Genomic DNA, 23,083 nt, shown 5'->3' on the forward strand with positions numbered 1-23,083 from the left:
GGATGCAGTCAGTTTACAGGTGGCTCAAAGCACATGTTTCAGAATAACAAGATCCTGTAAGCTTTATACAAGGCCAATAAAATTTAAGGGAGAACATAATATTTGAACAAATATGTATGCATTTCAACCAAACCAGCATTTAAGTCCTAGTTCAACAAATTACCTCTATTTACCAAGTCACTCAAACTCCTCCTGAGTTCCTGAAGTCAGTGAAATGTAAATGTGGGTTTAAAGTTAGGCAATGTTTAAGCACCAGAGAGCTCTTCAGTGAAACTGACTTTGAAGAAGGAAACAGCCTTTACTGAAGAACATGTCCCCAACAATAGACATGTTTAGAAAAAACCTAACAAAACTAATTATAAGCCTAATGCATATTTTTCAGTATTCTACAGTGTGTCACTATCATGTGAGCAGGGCATTTTTATTACACAAAATTTTAAGCTGTGACCTGAATGATGTGAAAATATTTTTTCTGTTTTACAGTGCACAACAAGTGACTATGGTCACACTAACTACTGTTTTCAGAAACTGCTGTATGTGAGTATGAATGCTTGTGTGTACAGTAGAGTTCCCCAACACAATTCATAGCACACAAGGATCAGTGAAATGGAAGCGTTTCTCTGCTTTTAGTGGAATTCTTCCCCATCAAACCATCTCTATGGACAGTAGTTAATATCATTTATCTTGTAAAGATAGCTCAATGTAGGCGCTTTTTTCTGCTTTGAAACTGTGCTGCACTGCATGATTTGTCGTCTTCAATTTATCTAATTTAACATGTATCTACAGTACCAATATCTGTCTCAGATACCTGATGTGTTGGCAGAGCTCTATCTAAAATACAACGGTATCTAACCATCTCTTGGGCTGAATTACATCCTACTAAGCAGAATATCATAAGAATTACGACTTTGAAGAAAGCATTTGTCTCCAAATTAGATGAATCATCATTCTCTGAAAATGGCCATTTCCTTGGAGGCTGTTAGAGAGCCTAGATACCTGGCTTAGCCTAGACACCCTAGTATTAGATGGATTAAATTGGATGAGATGAATCCCTTTGCTGTTATGGACCTCTCAAATATCCAGCCCGTACCTATGTAAGCTCTGAGGTACCCTGTGCTACAGAATCAGAAATATTGATCCTGGCAATAAAAATGTCAAACAAAAGGTAGTGAGTCAAGATAGGGGAGAGATCTGAAGGCATACCAGGAGGTATCCAAAATTATGCAGACAGCAAGGGTCACTGAATCCAGACACCCGCACAAACTAACGCTACAGAGATAATGTCCTTTGATCCATCTGTTCTTCTGGGTCTGCCATCTCATATGGTAGCAGTTCAAAAGCACTTTGCAAATCACAAATCAGGGTGTCATCAGGTTCTTTTCCCTTGGTTATCATGGCCCTAAATAATATTGGGGTAATCCATTATCATGCCTAATCATTTTAGCTTCTTTCTAATGTGCATGGACCCTACCTCACTGTCTGTTACAGAATGATGCTCTTGAGAACTACTGTCTCACTTCTTGAAGTTGACATGACTGATCATGATTTCTTCCACTTAATTTCTAGGCATTTTCTGTGGTGGTTGCTGACTGTCCTGCTGGCTAGCAGATAAATTAAAATCTATTATATTATGTAGAATAAAAATCTGTTACATAGAGTAGAGCCTAAGTAATAATATTAAAAGAGTCTTCCTAGTGACATCCTGATGATGGGCTTCTTCCCTTCTGTGAAAAGGTTTTGCTCAGTCTATTATCCAGTAGCTGAGAGGAGGTACATACTAGAAGACCGAGTACTTAAAAGAAAATTTGCTATTGCTCCTTGTTGAGTTTGAGTGAGGCACTTGTGGGCATTTAGAGGTGCAGTGTGCACTGATATTGTACTGCTAGCTGGAATTCTGATTATGTCTTCGAGATTATGTGCCCATGCATACAAATTTTTGAGGGAGACCTGATCAGCCCTTGTAATGAATGGACATCTGAGGTTCTATTTGGTTGCTTAGCTACTGGTATTCCAGAACATGTGAGATGCTTGAGGACAAACTGCCTGGCCTCCAGCGGCTGCTCCAGTAGGGGTGGGTCTTTCCTAGGTCCTGTGTTTATCTGCCTCCTGTGGCTATCTTGGATATGGTAGAGTATCTCAGATGGTGTTGGACGTGTACTTTTAGACAGCTGAATCAGAATTTAGATCCTCCTTGGCTATAATGGCAATTTATGTACCTCATAAAATTCAGATTCAGAGCAACCTGAATCTGCGAGCTGGCAACTCTGAAGTGTTTAAATTTGTTATGAGTCCTGGATTTTGCATCTGTTTTGGGCTGACATGCCCAAAGGAGTACACAAGCTACTAGCCTAGGTTCTGAAAGCCAGAATGCTGATGCCTCTCAAAAATACCCAATTGAGTGCAAGTTGGATTATTTAAAACTATGAATTGCAATACTGTAGCTACAGTGCTGTATGCTGGGGAATGAAGGCAAGACCCATAACCCAAAGAATTCATTCTCTTACTGCGTATGTTAATGTTGCTTAGGGTGCCCTGGTAATTAGATCGTGGCAATTATTTGGAACAGGCTGGTTTTGTTGGTGGGTTAAATCATTCTCTGAAGCATCTGATTTTGGTCACTGTCAGAGATGGGATGCTGGACAATATGACCATATGTTATTTCTGTCTTGTTCTCTGCTTTCTGAGCTCTATGTCAAAGTCTGTTATCATGCAGAGTGTCTGTGTGTTTTCAGAGGAAATGGGGGACTGGCTTCTGAAGATCTACCTTTTCTTTCTGTGTTTCCTCCCACCCTAAGGCTAAATGGGATGACTACTCAGATCTTCCCAGCGTGCACTGAAAGTCAGTACAATGAAGGAGAGTGAGATGTAGGGACAGCAAGAGTTTGACTGGTGTGTCCTGAAGTGAGATGCAATAAATCTTGTTGCCTGATGTGTTATAAAGAGGAAAGCAGTGCAATACCCTGATTTTCTATACATCTTGTCAGTGGTCCTGTTGAACAGAAAGAAAGTGGGCCAAATGAGGCACACCATCACAGTCATCATTTGTTAAGATGTGACCTAACCTCCATTATTTTTTTGTATTTGTTTATGCTGTAAACAGAGGCCTGGGCCATTGCCAGGCATAAGTAAATATATAAAATAGGTCCTTTGTGTTCTTGTATGTCTGTGAAGCACTGACCCTGAATTTGACCGTGTATACAACCAGAGTTATTCTGGAATGAGTGTTTCTCTGCTCTGACATGGTAGATGGTGTTCTGCACATTCATCCAAAGCTCCTCACTTTAAAAAAAGATAACATTGTCAGTTTTTGAGTGTGTCAAGGTTGGTTCTTTTTTGTGTTTTAATGTTTCCTTGCAGTGTCTCATCATTTGTATCATGTGACATGATTCATTTGTACAGATTTTATAGCTGTAGAGAATGACAAATGTATTAATGTGCTGAAAAAAATATATGAATGTGTAACTATAAGCCATTTATTATTTATGCTGTTGCATCTTTTTACACCCACAGTAAATATTTTTTAATATCTATGAAGCGGCAAAGATTTATCACCACAGACCTGCATTTTTTAGTTTTATCTTTGCTCACTACAGTCATACTTCACTTCTAGTAATAAAGGATGTCTCCTCTTTCTAACAAATGAGTTGATCATGTGAAACACAGATCTGTTTTTATCTATGTCTGATATTCCTCTCCACATACAACAATTTGCAACTGCGTAAATCTCTAGCACATGCACTAAGGACCAGATTTTGGTTAGAAGTGCAATACTCAGCTTGAGAAGTGGTTTTCTTTAGTTTATTCATGTATCAGAGTATAATTCATTGTGAGAAGCTGTGGTGTGTGTGGCAGAGAAGATAGCCATATAAACATTCCGATGGCAGTTAAGAGGTCTACTGTCGATCATTATGTTGTCATCCATCTCTTACTGCTTGACTTGTCTTGCTCCATATGGTATGAGGCTGTCCTATTCGCACTCTGAAAAATTGGGTTTATATTCGTTGCCAGCATATCTGGAATGAGAAGGAAAGAGAAATATTTTACCAGGTAATGGTCATGCTGTCACTGTATTTGCAAGTGTAGTCAGATCAGTTTTGCAATGTATGTTGAGAGGGAAGGCTTTCGAGTTTATGGTTCAGAAGCCACTCTGCTAAATTAGCACCTTCCTGAAAGTATTCGGTCTTGTGTTCTTTACATAGCAGAATAGTCACACTAACTTTAAAGTCAGATGCTGAAAGGTCATTGCAATACTTAAGGATTACTGGGGTACATATTTTCAAACAGAAAAAGGAGATGAGAAAAAACTTATTGTGCCATTTAAAACTCTCCTGCCTCATACTTAAAGGTAAAATGCAGAGGTAGATGCTAAGTCCAAATGAGAGCAGCTAGGCTGTATGGACAATTACTTGATGACTCTGTATTTCTGTCATCAAGCTTAAATGTGCCTCTTGATTGTCCTCTAGGGATTTAAAGATGTCATTTCTACAAATAAGAAAGATGTTTCTTTCCCCTCCTCTTCCTTCTTCATCTTTCTCTCTGCTGTGTTTCCATCAAAACCAGGGCAGATAATCTTTTCTTTGAGATTGATCTGAGTCCCTCCTTCATAGAATCATAGAATCACAGAATAGTTAGGGTTGGAAAGGAACTTAAGATCATCTAGTACCAAGCCCCCTGCCATGGGCAGGGGCACCTCACACTAAACCATCTCACCCAAGGCTCTGTCCAGCTTGGACTTGAACACCACCGAGGATGGAGCATTCACAACTTCCCTGGGCAACCCATTCCGGTGCCTCACCACCCTCACAGTGAAGAATTTCTTCCTTATATCCAATCTAAACTTCCCCTGTTTAAGTTTTAACCCATTACCCCTTGTCCTATCACTACAGTCCCTAATGAAGAGTCCCTCCCCAGCATCCTTATAGGACCCCTCACTGAGGATGTGATAAACATCACAAAGTGTTCATGGCATTTCTCATGAACCAGCATCAACTCCATCAGGACCGGACAGAAGTGAGGTTCAACCACATGGCATTGTCCTCGGGCTACAGACCATAGCACCCTTTCGACTCGGTTATTTTGGGATGCAGCCATCTTGCATATCTCACGCTCCAGACACAGGTCCATGGCTGTGTTAACAGACCAGTTTACAAAATCAGATGATATGTATGGATGTGGACCTACTTGGATTAAAAGAAAGAGATGTAAAGAGACCATGACTCCATGTGATACTTTCATATTGGTAAGGTAAATTCCTGAAAGCCAGCAAAACTGAAGTAAGAAAATTATTAGTGTAACCAGGATGTTTGATGAATGATGTGCACTTCTTGTCCTCAACTTTGTGTTTCATAACAGAAGAGATGGGTGACTATTGTGCCTGGAAAGTGTGAACTCCTCACATTAGTGGATAGGGAACCTGGGTGATGAAACAGCCACTGCAGTGAGAAAAGAAGGCTGAATGTGGTACAGTGGGCTTTTGTTTCTCTGAGGAAGGGAAATAAGAAGAGAACTGGTGCTTGGCTTTTGGGTTTTGGTTTATTTTCTTCTTTTTTCTCTTTTTTCTTTGTTTTTTTTTTTTCCCTCCCCCCGGTTCCCATCTTGGGTATTGAAATATATAGTGGTCCCTTGATTTTATGGAGGATGAGTGTCTGGGGAGGAGAGGTGCCTCTAGCAGACACAGCCAAGGAGCAATCAGCTAGTTCTAGTAGTACTGTCACCTCACACTAACACTGCCTGCGTCTGCATAGAGGCTGGGTTTTGGTGTTGCTGGTTAAACAGTATGTCATCCTTGTTAGTCACTGTTAGTGAGGCAAACTAAAATCTATCCTCTGGCTAATTCTACCAGCTGGGTTGGGTTGGAGACAGATTGAGAAACCAGCTGTGTAACAGTGGTGCAAAGGCTGGCATACAAAGATTTCCATTACCAGGGAATATTGTATTCCATTTATGAGCAAAGCTCATTCCTTTACTGGAAGAGCTGTAGGTTGCTTTCCAATATCTCTTCTGTAAAAGAGGCTTGCTGAGCTGTGTGTGTGTTTATGTATTTATTTGTCTGTTTTGTTCACTTCCATAACCTTACATATTCAGATGTTCTTATACAAATCAGTTGTTCATATGTCTTGCATACATACCCAGACAAACCAATGAGTACTACCACATAAGAATAAGCCCACTTTCAAGTTGACAAAGTTTTTCTGCCTGCCAAGTGCAATTACTAGTTTTCTTGGGTTGCTCAGTAATTTTTAAGGCAGATATTTTCTACCTACTGCCTGGCAAGATCTAGTAGTTATGTGTATCAAATGCATCATGAAAGGGTACTGCATCAGCAATCAATCAATCAGCAGTGTCACCAGCTACAGTATTTCTGTCAATCTTTCATTTAATTGCATTTGCTTCTTTTATAAAGAGAAACATTTTCATATCAAATGAATCAAATTGACATGGTCAGGATTTTATTAGACCCAGACAGAGGGAAACTTTCACTAAGTAGTTAGTTGCACGCAGGGAAAGTTGCAAAAGTAGCTTTTCAGCAAGAGGCTACAGTAGAACTGGAAAGGGACTGTTAAAGAATGGTTCTAATTTGTGGACTGAGGAACAATAAATTATTCTCTTCCTTCAGACTTACTCCTGGACAATTTGTTTGTCTCCTCTGTATTTATTTCTGGGGCGTTTTTTTTGGTTGTTAAATAGAGATTCAGAGCAGAGCAGAACAAACAAGAGATTCAGAGCAGCCCTGCGGAGAAGGACTTGGGGGTGCTGGTTGATGAGAAAATGAACATGAGTTGGCTTCAGTGTGCGCTTGCAGCCCAGAAAGCCAACCGTATCCTGGGCTGCATCAAAAGGAGCGTGACCAGCAGGTCGAAGGAGGTGATCCTGCCCCTCTACTCTGCTCTTATGAGAGCTCACCTGGAGTATTGTGTGCAGTTCTGGTGTCCTCAACATAAAAAGGACATGGAACTGTTGGAACAAGTCCAGAGGAGGGCCACGAGGATGATCAAGGGACTGGAGCACCTCCCGTATGAAGATAGGCTGAGAAAGTTTGGGCTGTTCAGCCTGGAGAAGAGAAGGCTGCATGGAGACCTCATAGCAGCCTTCCAGTGTCTGAAGGGGGCCTATAGGGATGCTGGGGAGGGACTCTTCATTAGGGACTGTAGTGACAGGACAAGGGGTAACGGGTTAAAACTTAAACAGGAGATGTTTAGACTGGATATAAGGAGGAAATTCTTTCCTGTGAGGGTGGTGAGGCACTGGAATGGGTTGCCCAGGGAGGCTGTGAATGCTCCATCCCTGGCGGTGTTCAAGGCCAGGTTGGACAGAGCCTGGGGTGAGATGGTTTAGTGTGAGGTGTCCCTGCCCATGGCAGGGGGGTTGGAACTAGATGATCTTAAGGTCCTTTCCAACCCTAACTATTCTATGATTCTATGTTTTTATGTTTCTATATGTAATGCAGTAGTATTATCTGTGCAATATGTACTGCTTCTGAGTTTCTAAAATTGCCTGAACCGGAAAGATGGAGAGAATAATCACTTTAGATTGAAGATTTTCTTGCTTTTCTCACTCAAATGAAGAAATCATTCTTCTAATTCTGAAAACAAAACAAAACAAAACAAAGTTTAATTTGGGGCATTACTTTTGGGTGTTTTGAAGTGAAATCCAGCTTAGTGTTCAACTCTAATATTTAAACCATTTGAAAAATCTGCAAGAGTTTACACTGGAAAATACAAGGCAGTGTTTAAGAGCATGAAACATTTATCAACTTAAAATTAATGATTTTTATCTGTCTTTCTTTTTGTAAGCTATTAAATGATGCATCCCTCCAAAGATTCAGAAAATTCTAGTGCCCAAAGCCTCCAGCCAAGTTTTTGATTCCAGGGCTGCACAACAAATAGTGTGAGAAAATGGGCAAGGCAGACAGTAAGTGAGAAATGAAGACTTTTGGTCAGGTTATGTGATTTTTTGCCTGCAGAAGAAGAAAAAAGGTGTCTTACCAGCATCCTGGACAAGTGCCCTGCTCACCGATTTGCCTCAATAGAAATGGCTGTTGGGGTCAGTGATGCCATTGGGCACTTGCAAATGCTCTCTTCTGAGAAGATCTCACAGCCATCACTGAGAAGCTCTGCTTGAGGAACAAAAATAAATTTTCTGAACTGAACTACTCTGTCAGGAAGAAGCAAAGAAACTTAAAAGTGCAGAATTAAAGATACTTTGAGGGACAGATGTCTGTGAATTACTTAGAGGTTTAGAGCACCCTTTGTCACCCTCACTTGAAAGCTCAAGAAATAGGGTTTTCTTTGCAAAGCCCTGTTTTAAAGACAAGCAGTATATTGGTGGTGGTTGTGTGTGAATGATGCTATATAAATATTCTCTGCTGTTTTTTGAGATTAGAGATGCACTGGACAAAGACATCTGGTGGTAATGACAAGGGTCAATTTATTGAAATGCAGATTTCTGAAGATGGTTGAAATTTGGGAATATTCACTTGGGGATGAGATTGTAGATCCAGAGAGAGAAGTGGAGACATGTATACACTTGCCTCAGAACATAATGCTGCCTAGAGATTTAGGGCACTTGTTATTTTTTGTGGGGTTTTGAATATTTAAAACAAAAAAAAACCACAGTGGCTCTCCTCACCTCTCCCCACTGTAACCTGCAAATGTTAAAAATCTCCAGATTCCAAGATGGCAAAATAGCAACCTGTCCAGTTCTCTCATCAGTGCATGTTGTTAATTTATTTGCCTTTCTAACCTAGTGATTTTTTTTTTTTCTTTTTCGTTTCTTTGAATGACACAATTCTTTCGGTCCATAAGAATAAAGAATGAAACCCTTCAGTCTTAAATATGAGTAAAGAGAAAGTCCAGGCCATTGCAGGTGGGAAGATGGATTTTATAGGAAGCCCTATACCACTGCTTTGAACTCAGTGTAAGACTTATGTCCTATCTAAAGCCGTGAACACAGACTGTAGAACAGGAGTTCATTTCTGGAACCCTTTCTTTCTTCTCTCTTCTTTATTCATTCTTCAAAACTTCTTTATTGTCCTTACCTTCTGTTTCTACATTGATCTCTGCTGCAACATATATACTTGTCTTCTTTTCTCCCTTACAAGTCAGTTTTCTATTTACTTCCTAAGAGCTTTCTGAACCTGTGATCCTAGATGATCCTCCTTGACAAGTTTTTGACACTTTCTTGTAAAACTTTCCTTATATCCTAATATAACAACTCAGAAAAGCTGGTTAGGTCTAAACTGTTCTCCAGCATGTTCCAGAGTGCAGAACTTCACCCAATTCCCATTGCACTGAGTTTTGATTTCCCAATAGATGACCAAACATCTGGGGGACTCCCTCCAAAATTCTCATCTTTCCCCTTCACAAAACCCTTTTTATCCTGTTCCATAACAACTCCAGTTTGTCAAGCCTTTGCTATTCTGTTCCCACACTGTGGTTTCCTTGCTTAGAAGTTCTTCCTCAGACTTCATGCTCCATCCTTTCTGAAATGCTTGCTCCCTCCTACCACTGGAAAATCGAAGGTGGCCATGCTTTTCTTCCTTGTCCCCTCAGTGGCTCATCCTTCACTCCAGAGGTCTCCTCTGCTCTCTGTGCCTTCCCCTACTCTACTGTACATCCCATCCCATCAGCATGAGTGGCTGAAAGATGTGATAATTGCCTCTGTGCCTTGCTTCTCCCAGGCTGGGCTCACAACCCTTCTCTCACTGTCCCCACTCTGCTGGTCATTACTCCAGATTCCTTTGTTCTAATGCCTTCCTCATCCCAGCGTTTATTATTTCTCTTTTTTCTCAAACCTTGCTCAGGATCCAGTACTGCAGCTACAGGACTCGGTCCCTTCTTCCCCCTCCCTGTCCAAGCATCTCTGCTCATCCTCAGTTCCACACAGTAAAGGCAGGAATTGCTTTGCTTCACAAAAAGCCAGAGGAGTTACGTTCATCTGATGGCTTTTCCTTTCCTCCCTGGCTCTAGTTTGCAGCGTGTATTTTTGCAAAAGTGCTCATCCCCGAAGCTAACAATAAAACTGTCTCTGCATGTGTGTGTGCGTGCGTGCGTGTGTGTGAGAGAGAGGAAAGAGAGCGAGAAGAGGGAGGGAGAGAAAGCAATACAACAGTCTGGCAATGTGAGGCGGCATTGGAGAGCTGCTAGACCAGGGGAGCTGGCTAAGAGACGCAAGCCCCTTATTCTGGGCTCAGTGTGATCCCATTGGTTCCTGAGCTGCTGGTTTAAAGCTAAGACAAGCTCGGAGGATTGAACTGCACAGCCAGACGCAGACTCTCAGCCAAGTTGTCAGCACGCTGGGAAGAAGAGAGGCTCTCGCACACGAGATTGCAGGGTGTCCGCAGCTTGATACTCATTTGTTTCCAGAAAGGAGGAAAGGAGAGGGGACAAAAAAAAAAGTCCACCACCAAACAGAAAAGGGGCAAGGAGCCTGATCCAGTCCAGCAGTCCCAGGGTGAATAATGGATGTAACCATATCTCAGTTCATCTTGGAAGAATTTGATGTCAACTGCAGCCTCCTGGATCATTTACAAGAGACTTTTTTAGAGAGTTCCTCTGTCCCTTTCCTGGGCTTTGATGGTAGGAAACATTACCTAGCGGAGGGCTTGGGAAAGCTTTTTAGGTGCAAAGGTTCAGTTTGCTTTGTGATGCATGTCGGTTTTGTGCTGTCTAAACTGCTTCTTTTCCCCTTTCTGTCTCCTTTTTTAATGCAAAAGGTCTGTACTGCAATGCCACCACTGATCAGATCGGGACCTGCTGGCCCAGAACCTCTGCAGGGGAACTAGTAGAGAGACCCTGCCCCGAGTTCTTCAATGGGATCAAATATAACACCACAAGTAAGTACAAACTCCTTTCCTTCTCCCACAGATTGGTGTTGAGAAGGTGCCTGGGGAGATCCAAAATATATTTTCCATTAAAAAAAAAAAAAAAAAGTGTTTTCCTGGGAATCAACATTTCTTCTACATTCCAGTCTGTATATTTAAAATTCCTGCCTGGAATGATTCAGATTTCTCAAAAACACAGACTTTTGTACACTGATTCCTCTTTACTCTAAGTGTATTTAGGTTCATCTGGGCAAAAATACCCTTTGCAATCTAAAGAGGGTATACTGGGCTTTGTGTGTTTACTCACGTGTAGATATGCATAACTGAATGTATTTGTAGCGGTGTTTCATATAGGATAATTAAAAGATAATTAAAGATCCTTTGACTTGTGAAGTACTTACTCTAAACACCTGAAAGCTGTGTTTTGGAAGGACTCTCCCTTTGAGAGGCTGGCTATGTGAACAGGGGGACAAACTGGGCTGTAAGTTGTATCTAACAAACAGAAGGCTGAGATCTGGAATATGTTAAGTAACTTCATCAGCGTTGGCTTATGAGTTGGAGTGGCTGCGTCGTTCTGCAAGGGAAACAGTATAGGATGTTACGAAGCAAATAATATTCAAAGCAAGGGAGCATGGAGGCTCCTTAGAAATCTCTTGCTTTAGAGGTGCTTTAGCCTTAGAGGTAAACAATCGTGATGACTCACTAAAAATTTATTATTCAGGCAGTTGGACCCAGGCACTCATTTCCTTTCCCTTATCTGTCAATACTGGTTGCACTTTTTTTTTGAGAGGTTTTAAGATATTAGTCCCAAATATGTGTACCCACTTATTTGTCACTCAGTACTCAGTGTGCTTTTGACTGTGGAGACTTTTCATTCCGTGTTTCACTCTGAACTGTTGCTCAGGTGCTAGTAGTCTAATTTTCAGGTAGTATTAATTTTGTGGGGTTAGCATTCTCAGGAAGTCCCGTAGAAGATTGACCCTGTCATCTTAGATCTTGGTTTTTAACTAACTGAATTTATTTTTTCTCCAGCTTTAAGAGTTAAAGGTAAGAAAACCCGATGAAAGTTCAGGGTATTTGCTATGCAAAACAAACCTCTTCCAGATTTGTTCTTAGGGACCAGCTTCTGTCATTCCTAACTTTGAGCAGTGTAAGGAGGTTACTTCAGAGAACTGCAAGATAATCCTCAAACCCTGTATTCTCTGACCTGACATCTTTGCAATAAAATAGATGGGAACATGCAAAGGGCTGGGTTATGCTGTCTTTGATTATAGAAGGTAGTCTGCTACCTTTATGGTCTCAGTTGAGCTCAGGAGAAAATTTCTGAGAATTAAGGACAGACCAGACAAGAGCAAGTGTACCAGAATGGACCCTTAAAAGTACCTCAAAGAAGTATGGTGGGTTTTTTTTCCGTTTCCTTTCTTTAGTGGGGGATGTCAGTATTTGCATTGCCTTATTTTTGTTTTTCCAAAAGGAAAGAGGGGAAAAAAAAAAAAAAAAAGAAACGCCCTCTTGATGATTTCTTATTTATATCATAATCACAGTGGAGAGGATTTAAATGTTTTTCCCATGCACTGAAGGAAAAAAGTCTTGAATACCCTGTTTTATTTTTATGAACTTTGTTAATGCTTTTAGTAGTTATCAGTGTCATCATTTAAAGTTCTCCCCTGCTCCTCTCCTTCTCAATGGTGGCTAATGCTTGCATAGTGCTAATAAATTTTCTTAAATCCATTGCTTTTAAAAGAATGGCATGTTAACTAAAGACTGATGAAAATATATTTTCACAATCCTCATGCGTTATTTTATCATAGTCTGGGGAAATGGACATTTTGTTCCTTTCAACATAAAATGTGAGTAGTCACATTGAGAAAATGTGTGTTTGCAGGACTGATTTGTAGTGCATACTAGTGCCCAGATGTAGGAGCATATGTAGGTTGCAATAGAGAAATGAAGTACACTGAAGCCACTGCATGTATGGCTTTCAGTTGATCTTATACCCTTCCGTCTATGTAACTGCTCCGAGCTGTGGTGCAGAAAAGGAAGGGAAGGACCATACTAAGATTTGTGTCAACTTGTAAAATCAGTACCTTATGGGAGTTAGCAGTTGGTGATTAAAGCTTGGGAAAGCAGTAGGACAGCAGGTTAAGATTCGAATACAGAGGTGTGAGCTCTTTTTTGATTTAGAAGACACAGCAATTAGTACATTCAGATCACATCTATAGTTTGGGATGGCCAAATACTGACATGACCTTACTCCTACTTGCATGATTTCACCACATTAGTTTGTGGGCTGACTAGAGTGCCATTTGTAACGGGACTTCATATGTTTGAAACCTAGACTGTGTACACCATGCAGATAATAAAATAAGCACAACCAACTTATAAAAAAATGGAAAATCGATCTTGCAAATTTCAGAGGTGTATAATACAGCTGCAAAATGAAAGTTTGATAAGGAAGTGGCTTGGGTCAATATGAGATTACTGCCTAGGACATGTTGTGTTGTTTTGTCCTGGTTTGTTCTGCATTTTGATAAGGCAAAGGGAGAAATGATGGTGTGTAATATTTTTGAGAGTGAATTCAGACAAATTTAGAAAAAGCACCGTGTGATGCCTTTTATCTACTAAGGGCTTATCCAATTCTAGGTCATAACTCAGCTATTTATTATACTGTCACGCATCCCATGTTTGCAAGCTGACACCTTTTAGGAACTGTAGCGTATCTTTAGTTTGGTTTTGTATGGGTGTGGGTACATTTGTCATTCTAATGTGGGTCAGTTTCTCTGATTATTTTTGTTTGGTTTTAGAAACGAAGCTCTCAAAGATTCCAGGTTCCTACCAGTTTCCTAAAAGCAGCTCATCAGCTTGAGGGAATGAACCCAGTAGAATTTCCTGTAAGCAAAAGCTTTTGCATTTTAGACACTAGAAAATCCAGATATCCAGATTGGGAAGTGCCTGAGCTATATGAAAAATTTACACCAGACTCAGTCAGGTACAAGCTGTTGATCCACGGCAAACCAGGCTGCCCAAGTTCTGGTACTCACCGGGCTATTTCTGCACCTTATTGTGGTCTCTGTACACATAGTATGTGTAATTCAAGACAAAATGCAATAAATAGGTTGCTTTACATATCAGCTCTGGATGGACCTACCCTGGCTACATGCTTTTGCATGCATGTTAGCTCTGTCTAACTCAGAACCCCTGAGTGCTCAGATGCGGAATGCTATCAAACCCTGCAGTATGCCAGCAAAATTTAATGAAAGAGTATTTGAGTAAAAAAAATTAAGAATAAGAACTGATGTATAAAAAAAATCCTCTCTTGTTTGCTACTGTAGAATAAACTGTTTGCGTAAAATATTTCCAGACTAACTGCAAAAAATTCCCGTGGTGATTTTGTGCCTGTGTCTGTGTTTCTGTGTGTCTCTTGGGAACTGCTGAATGATTCAGATAAGTTTCAGCTGGATTCGTAAAACAAAATCTGTCAGTCTCTGAGTATTTTTCATCTCTGACACTTTGTTGTTTTGGTGAGTTTTTTTCTCCCTCTTAGGGAAATAAAGTTATGCTGACAAATCAAGATCTCGTGATCCTGCAATATGATTTGTGAATACAGGCAAAATGTTCTTTGACCAAGGATCTGAAAATGATGCCACACACTTACAACTTTGCAATTTTGCAGCAAAGCTTATGTATTATTCTCAAAAGAGAAAAAAAAAAGGCGGGGGGAGGGAAATGTATGTGTTGGTGCAGTGTGTGGCTGTGCACTTGTCTCTGCTCAGGTTCTATATTTAGCTAAAGATGACAATATCATTGCTGCCCTCTAGATGTGTTTATGCTTTGACAGTGTGAAGCTTTTATTCTTATTTTAGGAAACAGATTAATTCACTTATTAGGATATCCTGAAGCTTGATTAATTCAGCAAATGTGCAGTAATGAGACTTTCTGCTGCTTGCAAAGAAGTGGTCATACAGGTTAAGACACACAAATGCAGGTAATTCTAAGTAGGTATCAACAGCTAATTTAGGTACCTAATCTTTAATACAAGTTAATGGAGCTCTAATTTATACCGGGGACGAAGCCTTAGGGAGTTACTCAGCTTAGTCTAAATGTACAGATCAGTTCAGTAGTCCATGCAGAAGTGCTAGTGCCAGCTGATATGTCTAGGGGTATTTTGCCTGGTATCTAGTTCCTGTCCCAGAGAGCCAAGGCCTTGTGAAGGTTTGTGCTTTATCTTCCAAGCCACAAAGGTGTTTCAGATACACTAAGACAAATGATATAATGCCTGTATTTAGGCAGCTGAATTCATCCCTGGGTGTCGTCTGTTGAGCTGAACCGAATGCACACCTGGGGATTGAGGTAAGATTGCTTTTGTGATCAACAGGAAGAAAAGGTCTCTATAGCTCTAACTCCCTCTCTGCAAATCCTGTCACCCCCTCTTAGTACAGGAAAGCTCTTGTAGCTCTTGTACCTCAACTACCTCAGGTTGAGGTAGCCACTTCAGATAAGTGTTTTGGGTATTGCAAAAAGCATCCTCATCTTCTCCAGGGACTATGCTGCCAAAACCAGGCACATAAGCACTGCTAACCTTGCACTGATGGGGATTTGGTCCTTCCTTCCCTACTCCTTGTTCTGAGGGGGTGTACACTCTCTTTTCCTTGGTGGCCCTCTAGCCAACTGCCTTTTTGAGAATGATTTGGAGAGGGCTGGTGACTTAGCAGCTGGGGTGTTGTTCTCGCAGACAAACATCAGAGAAAGAGCCATTGGCACAAGTATCACAGTTGTACCTGTTGACTTAGTTTACTCCACACTGAGAGAAAAATTCCTGCAGTTATTTGATGTCTTGTCTTGAACAGAGGCAAATAATATTTTGTGTGCTTGGGGGAAGGGTGAAGAAGAAACTTAATAGCTTTTCTGTTTTGCATCCACCCCCACCCCCCCACCCCCCCTTTTGAAAGGGGTTAAAGAGATTATTTAATTTTTAAAGGAGCAAAAGAGCTATTTTTCATAGGTTAAACAGCCATTCTTTTATCAAGATCTAAACTCTGCTGCTTTTCTTTCTGACTAATTATTGTTCAAAGTTCTCTGGAGTGGTGGCTTCAGCTTGCATATAGAACATCAGCCTTGCTTGGAAATCATTGCTCACCGAGTCTTATTCAAACTATATGGGTAAGACGTGTCCTGATAATTACAAAAATGTGCACTTTTATAAGCAGCTAGCCTAGAGGCTCAAATAACATTTTCACTTGTGTTTTATCTTGTGTATTTTAGTGTCTTGAGCACTTCTGTTGATCACATTCACATTAGTTTTTCCTCAGAGGTTGTTCTGGTTTGATTTCTAAAGGGTGCCTTTCTGAAACTAAGTCCCTTTGTAAAAGAAAGAGACCCTTTATGCTCTGGTGGCCTTTCGTCTTTATTGGAGAGAGAAAAATGAAATTGCCCATCAACACAGCCTTGTAGGCATGAGTGAAGGTGCGGCTGGATGCCTTGAGGAGATGCAGCTAAGGTGTGGGCTGGAGAAAGGACAAGGTAAGAGGAAGCATCTTAGCCTGAAATGCAGCAGATGCTAAGCAGTTCTGGTGCACTGCCATTTGGATGGAAGGGCTCTTTATATATTTAAAACACATTTCTGAAAGAAGAGTTTCAAAGATCAAATACACAACTTCCTCTTTTTGCTATGCAATGCATGGGTGTTTTCAGACTCAGAAAAGTACTGTGAAGCTTTAGAACTACTGCCACCTCATATCTTTTCAGTAACTTTGTTAGATGTCCAGAAGGCTTTTATTCCACTGAACTGTTTAATGATAGAAGGAGATTCGGGATAAGTAGAAATGTTTTGTAGCCAATTTTATTTATGGACTCATTGGAAAAAGATTTTTTCTTAAAAAAAAAGGCCACAAAAAACAAAGAAGAAGAAACAGAAATAAGCAAACAATCACAAATAAAAACCTCAAACAGTATCTGTAGTCTTGAAAAAGCCATGCTTTAGCCATCCTGGGGTGACCAACACATCATTTTCAGCTGAGGAGTCAGATGAGAAACCAGACAAACACAGCACAAGAAAAAGGCGGCCAGAAATGGAATTCTGGGAGAGGAAATAAAATATGATTTTTAAGCTCGTAAATCTTCTCTTGGAGGAGACCAAATCTGCAGTTGATTAGGCCAGCTTGACTCCAGTAGTATCCCGATTAAGATTTCAACCATCTTTGTTCATTTTCTCTTGCCAGTTTAGACTGAATCCATCCACAAATACAGCACTGGGAGGCTCTTGATTTCAGTGTATGCACAGATGGTAGAGGCTTTATTTAATTTTTTTTCCTCAAGTTTTTCTTATATTTTTTCTCTCCATTGTGAAGCATAATTTGCAGTAAGAGATTGCTCTAATTTTGCAGTGTGGAAGAAGAGTGTTGAAAACAATCTTTAAAAGGAGAAATGGAGAGAGCTCATTTTTCTTGCTGCTGCTGCTGTCATGCTGTGAAATGTGTGATTTCTTCATTGAGCACAGAATACAAGTTAATTCCATGTAGTAAAATAAGAAGATGATTAATGTTACTTCAGTCACATTCAGGGACCTTTTCTCCAGGCAATTAAACATTGATTAGTATTTTTGTTCTTCACTAATAAGTTACGAGATGGGTTTGCTATGATCCTATTGTAGCTGATTGGGCTTCTCTTAAGTTTAGGCTTGACTTTTGAGGCAGACTTCCAGAGCCAGGAATTGCTGCCGACGTTCTGCACCAAGCCTATCTGATCCTCTGCTGAAGTTAATCAGACCTCACAGCAGTACCAGGAGGCTCAGTCCCAGGCTTTACCCCTCCAGGGTGGTGACCCTGAACTCCTGGCGGAGGAATCATCACCCAGAATTGCTAGGGAAAGTGACTTGTCAAAGCAAGAGAACAATGATGGGTCTTGGAGGGGGCTCGTAACCTGTGGCCTTCAAGGAGGGTCAGCAAACATAGGGTTACCCACATTGTTTTGGAGGCTTCTGTGACTCTCTCTCTGAGGAAGCTGCCCCATCCACCTCTCTGTAACATGCATGAGATAGTGAGCTGTTGTTTAAGCTGACAGCAAGTACCAGCTGGCAAACAGATGGACTGAGGTTCAGTTTCTTCCCACAAGTTAGGATTAGACACTAGCAAAATTGTGTGCTTCTGAGGCCAGGAGAGGAGTGGAAGAGGGAATGGCTCAGGAATATACAGGGAAGGGAAAGAATTAAATACATTACAAAGGGAGACCAAGCAGGAAATCCTCATATCACAGTGCCAAAATGAGAGGAAAAATCTCACCCAGCTTCATCTAGTGTGGCTACTTTCTCATGGAAATGGGTTTTCTTGTTTTATTCTTCCTTAAAACCCATTTTTGGGCCAGCCAAGCTGCAGGAGGATGAGGTCTGAAACCCTGCTGGAGAAGGTGGAATCAGATTGTTCTTTCCAGTCGCTGAACACCTAACGCCTGTCTGCGACTCACTAGGTTTCAGCCTCAGTGTTTAATGTCACAAAACCTTAGAGAGAGCGTCCCTGAAGGAATGGTCACCCGTAATTCCTCTTCTTAGCCACAGGGTGTCACTTAAAGTGCAGGTAAAGTGTCCACAAGCATATGCACTGAGTCACTTGGGGGTGGAAAAGATGGATGGGGTAAAAGAAAACTGGTGTGAATAGTGGTCCTGCACTTTGTCCTCTAATTATACACCGTGCTGCCTCTGCAGCTTCCCCATTCTGCTGGGTGGTAGAAAAGACACCGAAGTGAAGTGGGGACAAGGACACAGGAGGTGGAGGATGTTCTGGCAGGAACTCTGCTGTCCCTGCCTTTTATGGAGCGCTTGCTTGGAAGCAGATCACTGGCTGAGGGTAGGTGGCTACTGGTGGTTTCACCAGGGCTGCTCTGAAAGTCTAAAGGTAGAGAAGTGCTAAGCTTTGTGCCTAAGTAGGTGTGTGTTATGTGAGAAGATGTGGAGCTATGCAAAACATAAAGTAGCCATTAAGGTGTGAAGCAACTCTATAAAAGCAGCTTAAGCAGTCCGCAAGGACTTGAATTTAGATGATACATGGATTCCTCCTTGCTGTATACACTATGGTCATTGCTGTACTGCTTCCTATTGCACCAATCTGATTTCTCCTGCCTGAGAGCAGGAACTGTTAGAATCTCCCTGTGGACCTTTAGGTACTTGACAGATGCTGTAGGTGCTTCCACTTATCAAGACCAACAAATAGGTACATTAACAGTGTGACAATACATTTCTCAGCTGCCACCACTGAACTTGCCTTTTCCTCTTGGGAAGAGTGTTCTGCAGATAGATCAATAAGTTCATTGACCAGGTTTAGATTCTTTGTATTTTCCTCTATGTTATTCAGTGGCACAGAGTTATCTTTGCTATTCATGTAATGGTGAATCTTTGCAATTTCTGTGGCTTGGAAGAATGTCACTGTAAGCTGTGTCCTGGTCCGAGTAAAGTTCTCAGACCGAAAGTCATGCAAGACTTTGCTTGTGCTCTGCTGTTCTGTGAAAGGGAAACTTACTCAGTTTCCCCAGCATTGCTTGTCTTGACATCCAGGTTAGAATAACCTACTGCTTGAGAAGGCAATGAGAAATATGGTTTCCCATGGAACTTTGAGGGGAATGAATTTTTAGTAAATAATTTCCTTTTTCAGTGCAGTTTCATTCCCTTCAGATGATATTCATGGAGTTTGTAATTGATAGCTCTTGGGAAAAAATTCACAAAATCAGTAAAACTCAGACTGCTTTATGCTGACTTCTTTCTCTGTAGTGCTGGGATTAACAGAGGGGCAGATCCTGCTCCATATGAGACTTGTGCAGAGAGAAACAATACATTGAAGTAAATTATAGGAATAGAAACTCAGTGGTTTTTTTTAAAAATCCCAGATTGTATGAAGAGATTTCCCTGGGAAAACGGAAGAAGGAAGAGCCTTTCCCAATGTGGTTGCATTGTCCCAAACCCCAGGTGGTCAGAAAGCACTGACCATACAGTGACATGAGAATTAATGGAGTTTGTTATCCTCCTGAGTCAGACACGGGAGCAAATAGAGATTTGGAAACCAGAAAATGTGTTATGGAAGCTAGACAAAAAAGTAAATTACTTTGCTAATGCATCATCACCATTTTAACTAAACTTAGATGTGAACTCCTAGTGATTCTGTTCCTCACTGCTAAGAATTTTAGTTTAACTTAATTGTTGTATGTATCTCAAAGTACGTGATGGTCAGTCATTAACTTTTTGCAGAATCTCCAGGCTTGCCACAGTGATTGCTGCTTTTCAACTAAAGCAGCTAATGCAGAGTTTGGAAGTGGAAGGTATTTTCCAGGATCCTAGTTTCTGTGCTGATCTTAATACACTTGATCCACTGAATGCTTTGAGCTCACTTGGAAATCAGTTGTTTAGTTGCTGGAAATGGATTTGTAGGTATCATAATCTATGGACACCCTATTACTGTTCAAGAAAATAAAGTAAAAGGCAGAGGATGATAGGGATGATGAAAAGGAGGTGCACTTCGGAGCCACCTCCCATTGTTAGTCTTCCACAGAGAAAGCACCTAGTATATTGCTGCATTGTAGGAGCTTCTTCTGTCCCAGAAGCTACAGGGAGAGACCCCTAGGCTTGGGAAGCCTTTTTCTTCAAGAGCTTATATTCCTGTTCTGAGAGCTCCTCTCCCCAAGGTATCAATTGTGACATCTTGGGTAGGAAGTTGCAGGGATTTGCAGAGTCAAGGCACCTGTCCTCTGAGTGCTGTAGGACTGTGTGGGAGCCAGGTAAGACTGCACCAGCTCACAAGACCTGTGCAGAGATCTCTTCATTCTTTCTTGCTAACACTTTCCACTGAAGAAAGCCAGGATCCCATAGATCAACTTTAAGTTCATTTTGGTTATCTAATCTCATCTTCTGAATTTCCCACTTCACATAAACCTCATGTACAAACTCACCCACTTGTCCCATTGCTTTGCCAATATTTAACGTCTCCTTCTCTTTAGGTCTCTAAAAATGAACATTTCCACCTGTCAACTGACAGCCCTGTGCCAAAGCTGAGTGACTTAGGAAGCCTTTGCAGCACTAAAATAAGGCTTTCAGATTATTTTGTTTGAGAAGTGAGGGAACAAAGTTCTGTTTGGATCTGCTTTCTGCTTCAAAGCCTAAGTCTTAATAAAAAAAGGACAGGGATGAATCCAAATGCAGCTATAGTGGTGCATTGCATTGTCCAGTCACAGGGAGAAAGGTTGCAGCACTACAAATACTGAGTTTGAGTTTTGCTGCTGTTCTTATTCTTTCTTGGGGGAGAGCTAAAAGATCACCACAAAGGTATTATCTTGTAGTTAAGTCATCCTTACCCACCTGTAAACCCATTCTCAGCCTGGCTTTGTCTTTTTCATCCTAATTTGTTCTTAACACCTTCATCCCTACTATATTCACTGTACCCTTTCATCTCTCACTGTATTCAGTGTATGCTCCTGTAAAATAAATTCTGGCAAAAATAATAATAGAAGTTTTATTCTCACATAAGTATTTTGCTTTATCCCTTCAGTGAATGCTGTGGGGAATATAAGGAGAGGCAAGTATGTGAAAAGAGCACAGGCATCACAGTAGCATGTTTCAGTTTATAATGTCATGGGAGTATGTAAAATGCTCTCCTGTAACTAGAAATACAACAAATAATAGTTGGATTTTTCAGCAAATGGGTGTGAAGTATTTCCTAGAGAGTCATATTTTATGAATTCTCTGTTAGATCTGAGCTGCAGATCCGTGACTGAATTACTGTGATTATATCAGCACATGGACAAGCAGAGGTGGAACACCTACCAGACCACACTCATTCCAATTACAGGGTCTCAAGAGAATTTGTGTTGCTATTTTCTCATCACTTCTTTGACTGCATACCTCTTGTCTGCCTTCAATGTACTACCTCTTCTAAGCTCTCTATGAAAACCCCAGTCCTGTTTCCCCATTCCCCACCGTAACCTGACTAGTCACAGAAAGTACCCAGAATGGGAAGAAACATGAATGAGCTACTGATGCCCTGGGAGTGTAAGGAAATTGACTGTCTGTGCTCAGCTTCTGGTAAACTTGAGCTAAAATTCAGCTTCAGAAATCTCAGGGAAACAAATTGATTTCACTCTGGTAGGTTGGTTATGTGTTCAAGTCATTAGGTTCATGGGTAGCTTTGAAAGCTTTATTTTGATTTTATCAGTACCTTCTGGAAATGAAGCATTTTCAGTGGTTTTGAACATTGAGCTGAAGAAGTCCTGGCTTTGCTAGGTGAAAATAAACATGGTGTGGCAACATCACATACTTTGAGTTGCACCAGATTAACTCTTACCACTCCTTCTAATCGGCATTTCTAGAGTTTTGTGGCATTCCTAGAGATTTCAAGTGGGTCCTTCAGTGATCTCTGTCATAAATCTTCTGTTCTCCATGGGCACCTGTGACATGGCACTTAGTGGTGTTGTGTGTTTTCATTTCTAGGACACTTGAGCTATAATCAGAATATGAAGAATTTGTATTACATGGCATGCAACAGAGCAATAGTTATCTCAGTCTGTTGTTTTGATTCCAAATACCTATTGATGCACAGCATGTAATTTTTCTTCACCATTTTACGCATTCATCCTTTGCTTACTTACAGGGGAATGAAGTGAAACTCACAGGGCACTGATCTTTGTCTAGTTGCCATGTTACCTTAATGAAAATCAGCTGGAAAAGGCAGGGCTAATTGCTTTGATTTAATCCTGAAATGTCAATGACTCATTGATGGCTCATTCAGAAGAGCTATCTGCTCAAGGTAGAAGGAAGGGTAAAAATAGCTTCCTTGAGGTGAAGTTAAGCAGCTTAAGTGCTGGAAGTTTCAAATGTCTAGGTCCTGGGTGTTGCATACTGCTTGCTGGAAGCTTGAACTCTGACTTTGGCATACGCATCCTCTTCTACCTCAAGATAAGAGGAATAAATCTACTGTTTAAATCTCAGAAGAAAGAGAGCACCAGTGACTTGGTTCAGATGTCCCTCTGAGAAGCCTGGAGTTTGCATCTGAGAAGTGAGCTAAATGTCTGGCTCAGGAGTCCTACCACACCTGAAAGATGACACTTTGAGAGCATCTGGGCAATATGTAGAACAGTTCTCAGGATTAGAAAATTTTTCATCTCTCTGGGACTGGCTGGTTTCCACTCCTAATTTAGTTCTCTTTTGCAGTTACAGAAGGTTGCAGGAAGAGGGGAAGTACGAGTTAAAAATGATTGAGGAAGAGCAGAGCAACAACCAAGCAGACTAGG

General features: G+C 40.9%; 1 protein-coding gene across 2 annotated transcripts in view; it reads left to right on the forward strand.

Annotated features, from left to right (window-relative positions):
* The window catches only part of CRHR2 (corticotropin releasing hormone receptor 2), a 151,544-nt gene that overhangs the window by 37,988 nt on the left and 90,473 nt on the right, over positions 1 to 23,083 (forward strand). Inside the window, exons 1-2 of one of the 2 annotated variants that reach the window (XM_062621348.1) lie at positions 10,104 to 10,577; positions 10,715 to 10,834. In XM_062621348.1, coding sequence (XP_062477332.1) covers positions 10,460 to 10,577; positions 10,715 to 10,834 — 238 coding nt within the window. In that variant the 5' untranslated portion in view covers positions 10,104 to 10,459. Of the gene's footprint in view, positions 1 to 10,103; positions 10,578 to 10,714; positions 10,835 to 23,083 lie in introns of those variants that run through there. The other variant, XM_062621347.1, reaches the window with a different exon arrangement.

The sequence above is a fragment of the Pezoporus occidentalis genome, unplaced genomic scaffold (assembly GCF_034315485.1).
Source record: "Pezoporus occidentalis ecotype Australia unplaced genomic scaffold, CSIRO_AGI_Poc_V1 ctg23, whole genome shotgun sequence".
Taxonomy (NCBI): Eukaryota; Metazoa; Chordata; class Aves; order Psittaciformes; family Psittacidae; genus Pezoporus; species Pezoporus occidentalis.